The following is an 18,236-nucleotide window of genomic DNA, read 5'->3' as shown; positions in this document are numbered from 1 at the left end:
CATACCAATCCCTGCACATCGATTATTTAGAAGTTACAGTAATTCAATGGTGGATTTAGGTACAGAGGGAAATAACCAGTGAGATGAGTGATCCAAAAACTCTTTTAAGAGATGGAAATTTGTTCAGTGGATTAGACAAAGGGAAATGAAGGGAAGGGAGTGGGGATAAGAATAGGAAAGACAGTGGATGAATCTCACATAGCTTTCCTAGGTTCAAATATGAATTTACCACAGTAAACTCCACATCATGTTCAACCAAAATAATGGGATCCTATTAGAATAAGTTATACTCTGTGTATGTATAATATGCCAAAATATGCTGTCATGCATATCTAAAAAGAACAAATAAAAAATTTGAAAAATTTTAAAAGAGATGTAAATTTTAAAAAGAGAGCAAGATGGAAATGAATACCAATTCATAGATTTTGGGTACTTCAAATACAGTGTCTTCAGGCTCATCGCCGGTTGGTTCAGGCATGTCACGAAGAAAATCTACAAAGTATGGTTCAGGCAAAATAGATGATGCCGCTTCGGGGCTAATATTTTCTTCAACAGCACGAATAAGTTGTACGTTGAACCAATGTTCATCTTCAGGATTTATAAATCTGAAAGGAAAATGTACTAGTAAGAATAAAAAAATGTGAAAGCATCTTATCAAGGTGAATGTAGTCTCAGCCTCCCTCCACCTGCTCGCAGGCCCAATTCTGCACCTTCCTCACATCAAGACAGGGAAACACCATGTCCCACATTTGGACAAGAAGGACACAACTCCATTAAGACAATTACTGCTTATAGGAAACACAGATGAATCACTCAGGTGACATCTGTGGATCCTAAAATTGGAGTGCAGACAAGATGGTCAGTGGCAGGTGAGTGTCCTCTTTCTGGGTTAGGGGACACACATTGCATAAAGGTCCTTTTCAAACTCACAGTATCACAGAGGAAGAAAGGAAGAAGGGGAGCTAGCATTTGACAAGCACCACCCCTGCAGGAGACACTGTGGTACACCCTTCAACTTTGTGAGACTGGCATTATCACTCACATATTGAAGATGAGGAGACGGAGGCTCAAAGATGACTGAAACCAGATTTCACCAGGCAAAACCTACATGGAGCTCACCACATGACGAGAGTGTGCTGCTGAGTTTTATCAACACTCTGATGATGTGGTGATGTATAAAGATGTCCTGTTGCAGTACCAAACTCACAAATTGGCAGAGCATTTTATTTAAGGTGACCCCAGGTAGAAAAGGACATCAATGCCTTATAAAAGACATTGAGACGGGAGGCACTATTCAGCTGATCTGAGTAGATAAATACAAGAATTATTGTGCTCACATAAACATCTCAGGTTGCACATTTGAACTCAAGTGCTGAGCCTAGCACGGTGGTGCACGCCTGTAATCCCAGCAGTAGGGAGGCTGAGGTAGGAGGATCACAACTTCAAAGCCAGCCTCAGCAAAAGTGAGGACCTAAGCAACTCAGTGAGACTAAATAAAATACAAAATAGGGCTGGGAATGTGGCTCAGTGGTCGAGTGCCCCTGAGTTCAATCCCTGGTACAATAAAAAAAAAAAAAATTTAACTCAAGGGGCTGTAATAGTCACCTGTCTGCAATTACTCTGTTGCACTCGTGTTTGAAAAGTGACATGAGAACAGTCATTGAGTTACACTCCTCAGCTTTTATTGTTAACATTCCTTGCCAAATCCTGGAAAGATCTCGGAGATTAAAGATATAATGAAATTTAGAAGGAGTTGGCAGCATCTTCGCCTAGTGGAAAAAAAATTAATATTCTCAATTAGTTTTCAGACACTAAAAGTAGAACTGTTTTGGGAACTATTTCTATCTCACAAATCCTATTTTAGATAAAATAGGCTGAGCAAATAAATCAAGTTCATATTTTTGTCACAGCAATGACAGGCAAAACCACACCATAAATAAACCAGCGGAATTTAAAAGATCATCCAGCCCTTCAACAGGATGGATTCAAAATAATGCACTGGATGCTGATTCCAAAGCCTTGTTCTCCCACTGTTAGTCAGCTTTGAGACGTTCATTTTCCCCTGAATTCTTAAGAACTATGTGAGCTGTGGGAAAAATCACCTCTAATCATGGTTAATCTTACTCATGTATATATATGGAAATATATCATAACCAAATAACTGAACACCAGCTGGTCATCTTGCAGGTAAAAATAATCAATGTGCACTTCCAAAGTCAATAATGACTGTCTTCCATATCCTGCTTTGATTAAAGTTCTCAATGCATTCGGATTTCCATACATATGTTTCTGTATCATAACCTGGATTTTGCTGTGGGTACCCAATTCAATCAATATCCCTCCTATACTCAGATTGCTATAATCAGTTGACAGGCAAGACGGACATGCACCTGTTAGAGGTGGTTTTCTGTTTTTAGTGTGCAAGCACAGATAGAGTATTCAGCTAATTTATTTGCTGTTTGTACCAACTTCTAGGATATAAAAAAACAAAGCTATAACAACAACACATTCTTGCCCAGAGAGGTGCCAGTGAAGGGGCGCACTGGAGGCTTGCCGTGTGCGAAGGTCATAATTGATATCATCACCATCGTCTTTGAAAGTAAAAACCACCACCATTCGGGTGACACAAAGCAAACTCCCCACACCATTAATGCAGGAAAGCAAATGCTCTCTGCAGTACCTGTTCATAGAATAACCCCTTTCTATACTGAGAAAGTGCTCTATTGAGTTCATAGAGTAATTTTTGCAGGCTAATTCACAGTACCAGTTAAAACAGCAGGAGGCTCAGCAAGATGAAAAAGGGTTATTTTATCTATCACCTTTCAATTTCCCTCTTTGCTCAGTTCCACTGTAAGATAAAATATTCATTCTACCCCCTAAAATATAAAACACACATTTATACTATAAATATGTAAAAAATACCCAGAGGGGTAAGGTTGTATAGATGCCGCTTGCTTATTTATTTATTTATTTACTTATTTAGCATGGTGAGACTGTAGCTAGAGTGGCTGCTATTGGCAAGTGAAGTCATCTATAAAAAGAACTTGTTTTGTATGTTTTTTAAAGCTCCTTTCTTTCCCTCTTCTCTTTATTTATAAATCTGCTTTTTTCTTTCGCTTCACTATCTCTTTGGTTTCTGGTGGGTATTTTTTTTTTTTTTTTTTTTTTTTTGATACCAGGGATTGAACCCAGGAGCGCTTAACCACCAAGTCACTCCCCAGCCCTTTTATGTATTTTATTTAGAAATAGGGTCTGGCTGAGTCGCTTAGAGCCTTGCTGAGTTGCTTAGAGCCTTGCTGAGTTGCTGAGGCTCCTGCCTCAGCCTCCCCAGCTGCTGGGATTACAGGCTTGGGCCACCATGCCCTGGCTCCCCTTCAGTTTTCTTGTCTCCTTTTCTCCCCTGCTTCTGCTTTCAAGCTATATAAAGTAAGAGAAAGGTGGGGAGCTGTGCAAGGCAAGAACAGATCCAAAGAGTACTCTGTGAAGATGGAAGATGCGAAGCAAAGACACAAAGCTGCTTATTTGGGGGAGCTGAAGGGAGAAAGATTCACTCTGAACGAAGACCCCCACAGCACAGTTAACAGAACAGCTAAGTCCTCCACCATCAATAAAGATTCCATTCTAGTGAGGGGCCTGGCAATACACAGGAGATGGAAACATTCATAAAAAATAGATAATAATGATAAAAGCAATGGTTAAATTTTAAAAAGTTGGTCCAGGAGACCAATAATGACTGGCGGGAGACGCAGGCAGCAAAACACTGAATAAAGTCCCTCTGAAGGTAAGAATGACTAGAACGAGCAAGACAAAGAATAAGGATTCAGCCATGCGAGAACCCTGGAGAGGTCAAGGACCATGGGAAGAGTGGTAGGGGAGGAGAGCTAAGCAGAGGCCAGCTCAGATGAGCCAATTATTATTTTTTTTTTAATAAGAGCATGACATTTATTTTTAAAATAAATTGAGAATTATGCTAGGTACATACATAGGAGAAGAGCCATGTAAGCAAAAGCTTTAAAAAATCAAAACATTGATAAAAAAGTAGAAAGTTAAAAATTATCTCTAACTCTATTATTCAATGATAACCGTTATCTACATTTTGATATATATAAATAGTCTACTTTTAAAAATTGTATGTACATGTTTTCTTTTTTTTTTTTTAATTTTTTATTGTTGGCTGTTCAAAACNTTTGTTTTTTGAAACCAGCGATTGAACCCAGGGGCACTTAACCACCAAGCCACATCCCCGGCCCTTTTTGTTAGAGACAGGACCTTACTGAGTGTCCTAGGGCCTCAGTAAATTGCTGAGGCTGGGTTTGAACTCAAGATCTTCCTGCCTCAGCCTCCCAAGTTGCTACAATCACAGGCGTGCACCACCACGCCTGGCTCCGATTTACTTTTGCAAAATATAATTCTAGGACAGTGTAAAGAACAGACTCAAAGGGGCAAGAAGAAGGCACAGAAGCTGGTTAGGAACCTCCTGCAGGTCCAGAGCATGGGCAAGGGAAGTGTCTCTCAGATGTCCTGGTGCAACGGGGAGGAGCATGTGGCTTTGGGATATATTTCAATGGAGAGGCCACTGAGATTTGCTAATGAAGAGAATGTAGGCAGCAAGACAGACAAACCAAGGATGGTGCCCCCTGTTTCAGCGTGAGAAGCAGGACACCCGATGTTGCTGTTAACTAAGAGGCAAAAATCCAAAGGATGATCCTTTTAATGTGAGTTAGAAATCAGTCCAGAGCCAACCAGAGAGGCCTAGGGTGGAGGTGCTGAGTTTGAAGTCATCAGCATGGAGATGGTGTTAAAAGCCCTGGAGCTGGATGAGACCATCTAAGGAAAGATGCAGACAGAGGAGACCCCTCCACACCCCCCAAAGTGAGACCAGGAACATTTAAGGATCCAGAGACAAGAAGAGGTAGCTGGTGAGATAGGAGGAAGAACAAGAGTATGGGGACCCTGTGAAGCCAAGGGAAGGAAGTATTTTAGAGGATCATTTACATCCAAAGCTCCTAACAAGCCAAATATGAAGAAGAAGAAAATTGAACTTGGCAAGATGGAGGTCTTTGGGGACCTTGATTCAAACAGTGGGAATGAAAGCTTGTGCAAAATGGGTTCAAGTGGTAGTGAGCAGTGAGGAAGTGGAGCCAGGAAACCTGATGACAAAGGACACTGATGCAGAGACAGTGGGAAGGCCCAAGCTCTTCAGAAAACTATGCATATAAGCACATTCAATTGAAAAAATGGCCTTGTGGAAAAGAAAATCATCTCAGACACTCACAGACCCTGGCATTCACTTTTCAGTTTTTTTAGAAGAAGAGAACAGCATGTGCAAAGGCCCTGTGTGAACAAAGAACAGGGCCCAGTATCAGGATCTGATCGCTGAAGGAGACTGAGTGGAAGGGCATTTCACAGGAAACACCCAACTCCTTTTCTGATCCTTCTGTATCCAGAACTCCCCCAGGCCACCCAGGAATCTGAAAGCATGACTGACTCCAGGTTTTCACATCTGTCTGATGTGTTCAACTGGCTTCATGAACACATAACAAACTAAAACAACAATTGCTTATACCAATTTTTGGGCAAATATACTAACCTCATTTTTTTAAATCTCAAACCTGCACTTATTGGTCTTTTTGTGGGTACTGCCTTTGGTTACCTGGTAACACAGACTTGCCAAGATTTCCATAGGGCACTGACTTGTGGATTAAAAACTTGCCTATTTCATCAAGAACACTTCCATTCACTTAGTAACACAAGATGCATCTCCAAGAAATGCACAGGCTAGACTACAAGTCTTAGGCAGCTGAGAATATCTTGAAATGCAGGTATCAAATACAAATCAGAGCGACAGGTGGAAAAGCAGCATTCTTGTTTTGGCAAAATTCTACTTTATCTGGGATGTCGTGTGTGGCTTATAGTGATGTTTTGCTCATAGGAAAAGTATCATTCAGGTTAGAACACTTGCCACCCGGAAGGAAAAGGGGTCATTCATTAATTAATGTGAGCAGCTAATTTGTCTTTCCTAGAAGATCTGACTTAAAAAAAAAAAAAAAAACTATGGATAAGGAAGCATCCTATACCTTAGTCCACTGCCACAACACTCTGCCCGCTGAGACCAACTGTATGATCATCTCACATATTTCAGGTCTGAACTTTCTACAAGGATCAAAGTATCCACAGCCAATAATTCCTGAAAAATAAACAAGATTGAAGATACGAGTTTGCAAAAAGATGACAAGGTACATGTTTATCCCAGTGAATAAATCATTACAAGATGGACTTAGCTGGGGATGTTAAGGATTTCTCCCACGGGACCCGCTACGACAGAACCAGCAGTGGCCCGGCCATGCTTAGTGATGAGCATATTGTCTGCATTAACTCATTCCATCCTCCCAACACCCCATGAGAAAGGATATGAGGCAGATATTATGAGGAGGAGGAGGAGGAGCATCCCCACAAGCCTAGCAACTTTCTTACAGGACCCAGCTTGAACGCTGGCCATTCTGAGGTGTGAACCCAGACAGGCTGGCTCCGGAGTCTGTGAATCAGCATTAAGCCGAGAGCTTGAAAAAGCTCACTGATGACTCCCACATCTTAGACAGGAGACGGAGCCCAGACAGGAAAAGGAAATCATTTAAGGTCACATGGGTTGGTTGTTGACTGAGCTGAAATTAGGACCCAGATCTCCTGATTGGCAGTCAGTCAACACTCTACTCTGGCCCACGCTGGGCTCCTAGCCATTCCTAAGGAACACCCAGCTCGGTGACAGTCTCCTGACATCATCACCCTGGGGAAGGAGTAACCTGCGGGTTTGTAGACTATTCTTAAAGACTCAAAATGCCTTTGGTTTGGACTGCAAAAAGAGACTTGCTTCACTTCTCTCCAGTGAGTGTGGGTGGTAAGGTGTTCAGGTTTTCAGAGGAATACGAACATGGGTAACATATTCAGAGATATAGAACAGGCTTATGAAGGGCAGTGAGTCCTAAAGCAACTGGATCTCATTCACATCGATGGAGGAAGAGTTGTCTTCAAGAGACACAAATTTTCCCTCCAAGGTCACGGTTGGTTGTTCTAGATGCCCATAAGACCTTTTTGCTTCCTGAAATACTATATTCTAGATATCTACCTTCCTGTAGGACAGGTGCATAATAAGAAGCATAGAATTTGGAATCAGAAAACAGGGGCGAGCACACACTTCTGCCGTGCACTAGCCCAAAGGCTCTGGCAGGACGGTTACTTAACTCCTCTGAGCCTCACCACACCATTAGTCTTTGCCACAAGTTTATTTATGCAATTTTACTGGCAATACATATTTGGGTTATTTCAAGGTTTTACTGTCATGAACACCACCTTTCCATGAGCATTCCTGTATACGTTTTCTGGCGTAGAGAGCAAAATCAACCCCACAAGGATAGAGAACCTAAATACCGAAGGCAAAACAATATAATGTTTGGAAAAAAGAAAAATCCAAGGGAATCTCTGTGGTGCCTGGGTAGGAAAGGGCTTCTTAAAGGAGATTCGAAAAGCATGCATGGGATGTGCATGTTCTTCTTCACCAGTAACAATGCCAATTGTCATCCAAAGGGCTGTGACCCTCTGCACCTCCACCGCAGGGGATGGGAGTTCCAGTTGACTTCACAGTCTCATCAACACTTGATTTTGTCAGAATTTCTCAATGCAGCAAATCTAGTGGGTAAAAAATGGCATTTCAAGTCTGTCTGTTTCCATATGTGATGGTTAGCCACCTCTGCATTTGTTTATCGGCCACTTTAGCTGCCTCTCTTCCAAGGGTCTCGGGCTGTGCACATTTTGACATTAGGTTGTTGGCTTCCCTGATTGTTTCATACAATTTCTCTAAATATTCAGAATACTAATTTTTTTGTTATTGTATGTGTTAAAAATTATTTTGTTACACTTTGAGGTTTGTATTTTCATTCTTTGAAGGGCACTGTTCAAATGAATAGAAGCTCTTCAGTTTAGCTCTTCAGTTTAAAAATTTTTACTTTTGTTCCTTTGTTTTTGCACTCAGCCTATTTAAGAAGTCCTTTCCTATCATTCCTACCCCCAGCCTCTCTTCTCTTCCTTCACTTCACTCTGTCTAATCCAAAGTACCTCTATTCTTCCCTAGTCCCCGCCTCCCCCCTTATTGAGGATTAGCATCTGTATCAGAAAAAAACATTCAGCCTTTGGTTGTTTGAGGATTGGCTTATTTTGCTTAGCATGATATTCTCCAGCTCCATCCATTTACCAGCAAATGCCATAATTTCATTCTTCTTTAAGGCTGAGTAATATTCCATTGTGTATATACACCACAATTTCTTTATCCATTCATCTGTTGCAGGGCACCTAGATTGGTTTCATAGTTTAGCTATTGTGAATTGAGCTGCTATAATCATTTATGTGGCTGTGTCACTGTAGTATGCTGATTTTAAGTCCTTTGGATATAAACTGAAGAGTGAGATAGCTGGGTCAAATGGTGGTTCCATTCCAAGTTTTCTGAGGAATCTCCATACTGTGTTCCATAGTGGTTGCTCCAATTTGCAGTCCCACCAGGATTGAATCAGACGTTTTTACCTTAGATGCACATATGATTACATGACCAGTGTAACTCTACACCATGTACAACCAGAAGAATGAGAAATTGTACACCTGTGTATGATATGTCAAAATGCATTCTAGTGTCATGTATAACTAATTAGAACAAATTTTTAAAATGCAAAAGAAAAAAAGAAGCCCTTTCCTGCTTAGAAGTCATACAGATATTTCCCTGTATTTTTTTTTCCAAACACTTTATAGCTTTGCCTTGAGGTCCTTAATAAATCCACGAGCATCTGATTTTGTGGTTCGTGTGAGGCAGGGAGTCCAATTTCAATTACTAACTTTTCCAGTACTGCTTATGGAAAGTTTTCTCTTCCTCTTCAGGTCTGCAGTACTTGCTCTGTGAAGTCTATGTATGAGTCTGTTCTTTTGCAGGTACATAAAGTTTGATAGTACAATTTATGTGTGCCTAAACTTGGTGTCAAAAAAAAATCTTATTTTCATTAACATATCAAAATGCTACCTTTGTTTTGACATGCTATTATTAACTTGGGATGGGTGTGGATATAGTGTCATTCATTCACCCCAATTTTCCCATTAGCCATGTCAAGAAAACAAAAACACAAAGCTCCCCTTACCTCCAGTGTCAAACCTCCCACAGGCTATTTCTAAATATCTCTGGGTCTTAGACTAGGCTACAGACATGAGCCATCTTCTTAATACTGAATCCCTCTTTCCTGGTATTTAGCTTTCCATTTCAGAAACGTAAACCCTATTTTAAACAGAGTCTCCTTAGCTCTTCACATTTTGCATGGTTTATATCAATTACTCAATGTAGTAAAAAACCAAACACCAAAAATATTCATACCAAAAATTTTGTCTATTGAATTATTTGAAGGCAACGTGCAGTTAAACACAGTGAATTGTCTTTTTAAGCGCTGTGGAATGTCATTTCGACCACCTCCGGGGTGAATCATGGCGGCTATGAGCTGCACATCAACAATAGTAGTGAAGTCTCCAGGCTTATCCAAGCTGTACATCCCTTCCATTTCCATCATCTGTCGTACAATCTCATTAGTTATCTGAAATTTCACACAGTAATATTTTTGAAACATATCATGTTCCTCCATAGCTCCTATGAAATAGTACAGATGAGATCAGCAGAAAACACCCAACTCTGACCAAGGAAGTGTTTGTGATTGTCAATGATCATCTTCAAGGCAATTTGGCTTAAATGACCCACCCAGAAACCTACACCCAGGAACCCTACCCCAGCAGTCAAACATGTCTGGTGCAAGTCCAGGGTGCCCTTCACCACACAAGTAAAAGTTTCCAAATAAATTTAGATGGGTGGTTATTAGATATTTGGTACAATCACCAATGTATTAGAGTTTCGAATTTTACTATAGACACCTTTCACATGCAACATCCAGCATCAAAATACTTCAGATCAGTATGTAGGATGGTCTCCTCCCTGAGCTTTCAAAATATTATTTAATGAGTGTTTGGGGTTGGGGTTTTATGTGCTCATCTTATCGTCTCTGCAGCTTCTGACACTGCAACACTTCCTCTTTCTTGTTCATTTTTCCATTCTTGGTTTCAAAGGCATGACTTCTGGGCTGCTTCCCAGGCTATGCTTTACCCGCCCATCCCTCATGTGTGATTGTTCTCCAAGGTTCTGCCCTTGCCCTCTTCTCTTCTTGCTATCCCAGGGGACATCATCTCGACACTACATGCCAAAGAATCTCAATGCTGTAACTCTAGCTTCAGAGTCCCTTCTAAGCTCCACACCCGTGCACCCAAATTCTTGCTGGGCATTTCCAAATGGACGGCACACCAGCACCTCAAATATAATACTTTCATCCAACCAACATTTAATGAATGACTACTGTGTGCCAGCTTCTCACGTAGCCTAGACAAAAATCCTTGTCCATGGAGCACACATTCTCCTTATGGGAGACAAAATATACAAATGTATGCTTATATATAAACAAAATGGAGTACTGTAAGCCTTTGAAAAAAAATAAAGCAGAGAAATGCAGCAGGAGGTTCTCCAGGGTATTGGGGAATATGAAGAGCAGGGAAGTCTTCACCTCCCGTGACATAAAAGCCTACATCCAAAGGAGATGAGAAAGCAATCCATTCAGATACCCAGGGGAAGAGCGTTCCAGGCAGAGAGAGATGAGCAAAGGCAGAGAAGCCGAGTGACATACCAGGCACATACAGGATCAGTAAATGTGGCTGGGGCGGAGTTCTGGGGAGGTGACATCAAACAGCATAGGGTCTTTGGATTATGGTAAGGATTTGGGCACTTACAACTACAAGTCTCAGAGGATTCTGAACAGAGGAGTGTGTCATGATCTGACTCATGTTTTAACTGGTTGTGTATGTGAGAACAGGTGGAGGGGGCAAGGGACACAAGGAACACATTGAGTGGTGTCTAAGGTGAATGGGGTTAAAGAGCAGGACAGGACCAACCCTGGTGGACTTTGGTAGATGGTGTTGGTGAGGCAGTGTATGTCGGTGGGATGCCACCAGGAGTGTGCCCAGTGCTCGCAACGCTGGTGAGGTCTTCTAATAGGGAGTGACTCAAAGCAATAGATGACTACAGCTAGGACTGAGGTATGTGGCAGAGTAAGTAAATAAATAGGTCTGTTTGTTGTTGTTGTTGTTGTTGTTTTAAACATTGCATAGTCCTCAGAGAGAGAGAGAGAGAGAGAGAGAGAGAGAGTGCAGAGAGGTCAGAGCAAGGATGAAATCTCAGGGAAAGGAAGAAGCAAGAGAAGGCCCAGAAAGGACACTGGAACCAGGTCGCCAAAGAGACAGGAGGGAGTCATCGTAGAAGAGTACACAGGGATTTCAAGAAAGGAGAGTCCAAAAAGTCTGAGAATTGCTACTAGACTTAAGAACACACAGGTTATTGACATATCTAAAAATACCCATTAGGCTTCATCTGTGTGAGATACTTTAGACATACCTGATCTCCCCACTCATTAATCACAGGCATGTTAATATCATCAATAAACACAGTCATTTTTCTCCCTCCTGGTGGCCCATACGTGCTTCCCATTCGCTTATCCACGTAGCTTTCAATCGTTCTCTAGAGAAAAGGAAATGGTTTGTCTAATGCATTAGGTCGTACTCCATGTTTCTAAAAAACATGAACATCTTTTCAGAATAGGATACAATTTATTATGCATTTAATAAATGTAAATAATGCTGGGCACAGATGGTGCACACCTGTAATCCCAGCCAACAGGGAGGCTGAGGCAGGAGGATCAAAAGTTCAAGCACAGACTCAGCAACTTTGCAAGGCCCTTAGAAACTTAGTGAGACCCTGTCTCAAAATAAAAAAAATAAAAAAGGCCTGGCGATGTGGCTCAGTGGCAAAGCACTCCTGGGTTAAATCCCCAGTACCAAAACATAACAAAATAAGTGTAGATATAATTATTAAAATACATGCTGCTGAATTTTCATAAACAAGTGTTGGGGAATGTTAATCAGGACTTTATACGAAAATAAATATGCTCCAAAGTTCAGCTTCAGCCTTGGCATTAGGCCAAAACATGTTATCTGAATTTGGCTTCAACTTTAGCCACAAGAAGGCCAGCTAGGGGCTGGAGTTGTGGCTCAGTGGTAGCGTGCTTGCCTGGTACATGTGAGGCACTGGGTTCAATCCTCAGCACCACATAAAAATAAAACAAAGGTATTGTATCCATCTATAACTAAGAAAAAAAAATTTTTAAATAGAAGGCCAACTAGCTGAAGGCTGACTGCAGCCTTATTTCATTCTCTCTTATTTTTTCTCTCTCTATATATGATATACATAGATATAGCCCCAGTTAGCTCTCTCTCTCTACATACATATATACATATATACAGATCACACACAGTTTATTGTAAGCAATACTTAAAATTTTTAAATGTTTACTGCAGCAACAAATGATGGGGGGCTTACCTGAAACATAATTGGTTCTGTGGCTGATGAAAAGTTGAGACTTTTGGAAAGATGTACTTCGGGATCATATTTTTTCAAATAGGCCTTGATCATTACCGTTTTTGCAGTTCCCTGCTCTCCCGTGAGCAAAACAGCCTGCAGTCAGGAGGTAACCATGGTGAGAGGAAATGTTTAAGTTTCAAATGTCTTAAGGTTCTACTGGCTACTCTTGCTTCCTATAATTGGATGCAGTGACTTTCTAATTGCTATTTGGAATCACACCTCCATCAAAATAACTCCTAGTTGAATTAAAGATTTAAATATAAAATGCATAGAGTCCTGTAAAAGTGCTGGAAGAGAATGAGTCATTATTCCTAAGCATGGGAGTGTGGACCAGACTTAGAACAGACAGTCCACTTTCCAGCAAGCTGGGGGTCAGCAGCTCAGAGGATGCTGAGTTGCAGAGTGCCCTAGGACATTCATCTGTCAAAAATGCTTCCCTGCATTGACACTACCTCCAGGCCCTTGTCTTGGAATTCAATTCTTCTGTCTGTAGCCTGTGAAAAGAGTTGGGCTTTTTTGTGACCATCTAAGACCCTGTTATACTTACTTTATGCTGTTTTGCAATGGTGTCCATCAAAAAATTTGTTCTAACATTGTCAACATTTGGAACCAAAATTGATGAATAGTCTGGAATACTGTCAGTTGGGTAATAGTATGGAAGAACTTTCTTGTTCCAGTGCTCCCAATCGCCTACATGGTAAGTAAAATTTCATCTTCAGGAAAATGCATTCTTCAAATATTGTGTCAGAATACAAAAATATAAGTGCTATAAATGATAAGTTGGATCATATAAACATTTAAAACACTTTCCTAAAATACATTACTGTATCTGCCCTTTCATTCAATGGTGACTTATATCTCCTTTTTTATTCAATATCTCTGCAAAGCAATTTATTAATTTCATTGATCTTTTCAAAGAACTATCTTTTTGGTTTCATTGATTTTTTTGCCTATTGTTCTATTTTCTATCTCATTGATTTCTGTTTTAATTACTGTTGTTGCTTTCTTCTGCTTACTTTGGATGTAATTGAAACCCTTATTCTTTCGTAATATAGACATGAAGTGCTATAAAGTCTCCCTACTGATAAATAGTTTATGGCCCAGAATATCTTGGTAAATGTTTCTCTATTCTTAAAGGGAATGTACATTCTGTTTGGCAGTAGACTATATCTGTCAGTCAGGTAAAATGGGTTGATTGTGTTGATCGAATCTTCTATATACTTAACTAATTTTGTCTGTTTGTTATTGATTATTGATAGAGTATGGAAACCTTTCTAAAATTGTACATTTGTCTCTGTTTCTGCTGGTCTCTGACACTTCCTCTCTGTGCAGATCCTCCTCTCTGGTGCTCTGCCCTGCCAATTCTAGCTTCTTGACCTTCCCAGAATGCACCTTTGCCTCCTCGTTTTGGACAGACTGCTAGTCCAGTAGTAATGTGGTAAAATCTCCTTGTTCACTTCCCTCAGTGATTTGAGTCATATGCTTCCCATTTTCCAATGTCTGAAAAACATTGCTTTATACCTTTTTTTCAGCTTTCTAATGTAAGAGGTTAAACCTAGTCTCTCTTACTCCATCTTATCTAAAAGCAGAAATTCTCATATTTTATTTTAAATCTAAAAATAAAGTACCTCCAAAAATGTTAATGTCCACGGATTTTTTTTAAATGGATGGATGAAAGATGTGGTAATGAATAACTAGCTAGAGATCATATGGAATAAATATATTAGAACCCCTTTTAACCACCAAGTATGTAATATTTTCATTCATTTCGTGGGCACGTGCTCAGGCAACTCCATTTCATCTAAAGTAGTCATTCAGGCACTGGGGTTGTAGCTCACTCCCCAACTCCCCACACAAAGTAATTATTTAGGCTGTGGTGAGATGAGATACCTGCAGTCCTTCAACATTTTAGTCAGAGAACCACTTAGGACTCCAGTAAAACCAAGAAAACACCATCATCTAAACGTATAGACCCAGTACTGGCTTGGAAGAAATGCCATAAACTCACCATACTGCTCTTTCATTTTCTTGGGGAGTGGGTGGTACAGGGAATTGAACCCAGGGGTGCTCTACCACTGAGTCACATCCTCAGCCCTTTTTATTTTTTATTTTAACACAGGGTCTCATTAAGTTGCTTAGAGTCTTGCTTGTTGCTGAGGCTAGCTTTGAACTTGCAATCCTCCTGCCTCAGGCTCCCAAGCTGCTGGGATTACAGACATATGCCACCATGCCCAGCTAGACGGCTCTTTTAAGTAAGTATCAGTGACCTAGCCCAGGGATGCCTGCTTACAATCCCAGCAACTCAGGAGGCTGAGGCAGGAGGATTGCAAGTTCCAGTCTAGTCTGGGCAACTCATTAATACCCTGACTCAGAATAAAAAATTTAAAAGGCTGGGGGTATAGCTCAGGGGTAGAGCTCCCCTGAATCCAATCCCTAGTACCACACACACACACACATACACACACACACAAAGATATCAATGTCTACCTTTGATGATACAAAGGAAGGTAATTATTTAATTGGCATAATAATTGGATGCCATATGATTAGAAAATTGCTACAGATAGATTTCCAGTCTCTGAGTAACCGGGGGCCTGGCCTTTAAATAATATGACATGCTCAGGGGGAAGCAACCTGAACTTTGAACATGACTGACTGTGGATTGCTCTGGATTCTATGTATGTGTGTGTATATGTATCTACTCACCCATCCATCCATTTATTGATTGTACTGGGAACTGCATCCAGGGTCTCTCTAAATTGCCTAGACTGGCCTCAACTTTGTGATCCCCTGCCTCCCTCTTGTTGCTGGTAAGTGCCACTGTGCCTGGCTTTGACAATGGATTCTGAAAAATTCATGTTTAGATTTAAGGATTCACTTAATTGTCATTTTGCATTCTGAGTTGGAGTTCCCTTTTGTCAACTGAGACCTTCTATATGCTTCATCATGTGCTATAGAACCACTGGTCATTCATTCTGGTTAAGGAGTGCCAGTGGTGGGGAAATGCATTTATCTCAGTTCCTTCAAGGACAGAACTTTCAAACCCAAATTTGCACTTATTTTCAATATGAGTCTTCCACCCTTTAATGTGCCCAGGGTGCCCCAAGCCTAGGAAACCCCTCAGTTTTGTGCTCTCCAAACCATAACTCTTCAGTCTTTTGCCAGTGAGGGCTGCGTGCAGCTGTCCGGCAGCGAGCTTGGGAGGAAAGGACCAGGAGGTCTTCTTAAACAACACGCCTTCTTGATTCTTATCTACACCTTCACCCCAGTTTCCAGTATCTGAGTCCTTCAAAGGTGAATTACTTCTCAACACTTCCCAAGGTCACTTTCAGGTTTCCCTTTGCCCAGCATGCTAAATCAATTACAACTTCCCTCTCTGTTGATTTCAAAATTTTGTTATTGCCATCCAATTGCCTATTGTATTTATCCTTTTGAGTTCATGCATTTGGGGGGAAAAAAAACTCTCTTTGCTATTTTAGAGATTTTAGGAGGAAATAAAAGTAAATATCAATAAAGCATATTTTTCCCTCTGTAGGGTTTAGAAGAGTTAGGGACTGGGCTCCAGATAAAAGTACCAAGTTCATGGGCATTTCTTTTAAGGAGAAGTGAGCTGGGCCTGCCACCCAGGGAAGGACAAGTCTGTGACAGGTAAGTAGAGCCCCACCTGCTGGGGTCATTCTCTACTCATTGGAACATTTCCTACTGGGAAGCTGTAGGACTAACATGCTCCGGGCATTTCCACATTTTGCACCATGAAGAATCTCTGTTCTCTATGCTGCTTTCTTCCTACGTCAGCCTTAGAAAGCAGATGATGTAAGAGGCATTGCTACTTAGGCCAGATTTCACCTGGGCCACTCCACAAGGAGAAATCAGGAGTCTCTACACAGTTCCTAGCATGGCTAATATGCAAAATTCTATGATCTTTTGTACGTATGCTCTTTTAAAATGGTATTAACAATTCTGTTCTTTGTAGTTGGTTTACCATCCCCCACCCATAGGAGAGTTTATGGTAGTTCATATTTTTCCCATTTAAAAAGTCAGGTAAGATTGGTTGGTATGTTGGATTCTGAACCAGTAATAGCTACTATGCTAATCCTGTGGACAGATTTTAGCCTTGATTCTCTTATTATATTTTCTATCACAGTTTTTCTATATTTGTAACTATACATCTTTAAAATATTTTTAAAAAAAGTCAGGCAAGGTATGATTCACCGAACTTACCATAATCCGTGACATAGAACTCATACATGGTTTGATTTGTGTCTTTAGGTATTTCTGGTAAGTTTAACTTGCTTTCATGATGTCGTAAAAAGACTTCAAGTTTTTCTCTGCTTTCCAACTCCAGAAGGGCTCCTAAACTCCACATTAGGCCAAACACGAATAACTTATGAAGATGCTCCACACATGAAATACCACCTTCTTCTTTGGAGGGAATTAAACCTTCCAGAAGATTGAGAGACTAAAAAAATTTTAAGTAAGAGACATTTTTTTTCTCAATTAAAAATTTTCAGATAACAACTTTGAAATAATAATAAAAGAAGGCAAGAAAGAAAAGAGAACAGAAATATCTCAAGATCTTGCTTGATCACTGTCCTACAGCCCCCAGCCACCCATTTCAGACAGGCTGGGTGGTCTAGCAGGAAGAACGCTGGCCTGGGAATCTGGAAGCGTGGTTTGTAATCCCAGTTCATGTCACTCTTGAGCCTCAGTTTCCTAATCTGAAATGCGAAAGTCACAGTCTAAATGTTTTCTAAGGTAGCCTTCTGGTTCTAAAGTTTGATTATCCAAACTTTTCCAGATAGAAGATTTTATTTCTTTTTAACATTATGCAAGACTTAGCAAACTGTGCTCTCTGGGGGAGGTGGGGCAGCAGCCACTTGTTTGTTAAATAAAGTTTTATTGGAACAGTCACACAGGTCATTCATACCATCTCTAGTTCCTTTTGTCCTACAACAGCAAAGTTGAATGGTCGAGACAAAGAGTTATACAAACCCTAAAGTATTATTATCTGGCCCTTAAAAAATTATTTCAAGCTAAAAATTTATCCTATATAAACATCTAAAAGTGGTCACTAAATAATTCATTGATTTGGGTCTTATGTATTATTTCTAATGTACCCAGCCTCACTGATTGATATCCCTTACCTGGAAAACCAAATCATGGGTAACGATTTAGCATGAGTAATTATCACCAATAGACTGGAACTAGAAAAGCCCTTAAAAAAATCTATGATTAGTTCTGTTTTTCTTCAAAGACTAATTAGAAAAACAAAGTATGGAAAGAAGAATACCAATACATTTTTGTTGAAAGGTTTTCTGAGCTACACTAAATTTGCAAAGCCCATGTTGCTAAGTTTTTCTGAGAGCCACAAACTCCTCTTTGTATTTTTCTGTCAAACTGCTAGCTTGATTCATTTATCATATTGACTCTCATCATTGGACACACTTTCTGGAACAAGTTAGTAAACCTGACAGTGAAGGAGATGATTCATCCCTCTTTCCCTGCTGACATCCCTCTGAGGAGTGAAAGCAGTAGAGATGTCAGTGATCATTTGTAAGATCTTTAGTAGGAATCAAACTTCTCAGAGCCTTCAACGGTGCATACCGTAAAAAGATTTCTATGGCATTTGCCAATAAATGGATGGAACTGGAGGATATCGGGCTAAGTGAAATAAACTGATCCCCCCCCCAAAAAAAAAAAA

At 40.4% G+C, this 18,236-nt stretch overlaps 1 protein-coding gene across 1 annotated transcript in view; it reads right to left on the bottom strand.

Annotated features, from left to right (window-relative positions):
* Dnah8 (dynein axonemal heavy chain 8) overlaps window positions 1–18,236 on the bottom strand; it is a 280,498-nt gene that overhangs the window by 124,722 nt on the left and 137,540 nt on the right. Inside the window, exons 51-58 of the mRNA XM_015487349.2 lie at window positions 16,757–16,994; window positions 13,083–13,225; window positions 12,494–12,628; window positions 11,513–11,635; window positions 9,404–9,617; window positions 6,078–6,187; window positions 1,606–1,769; window positions 413–605 (exon numbers count right to left, since the gene is read on the bottom strand). Of these exons, the coding sequence (XP_015342835.2) occupies window positions 413–605; window positions 1,606–1,769; window positions 6,078–6,187; window positions 9,404–9,617; window positions 11,513–11,635; window positions 12,494–12,628; window positions 13,083–13,225; window positions 16,757–16,994 (1,320 nt within the window). The remainder of the gene's footprint in view (window positions 1–412; window positions 606–1,605; window positions 1,770–6,077; window positions 6,188–9,403; window positions 9,618–11,512; window positions 11,636–12,493; window positions 12,629–13,082; window positions 13,226–16,756; window positions 16,995–18,236) is intronic.

Source organism: Marmota marmota, unplaced genomic scaffold, assembly GCF_001458135.2.
Source record: "Marmota marmota marmota unplaced genomic scaffold, marMar, whole genome shotgun sequence".
NCBI classification, from domain to species: domain Eukaryota; kingdom Metazoa; phylum Chordata; class Mammalia; order Rodentia; family Sciuridae; genus Marmota; species Marmota marmota.
The sequence above is the reverse complement of the archived record's forward strand: the minus strand, read 5'-3'. Positions and strand labels throughout refer to the sequence as shown.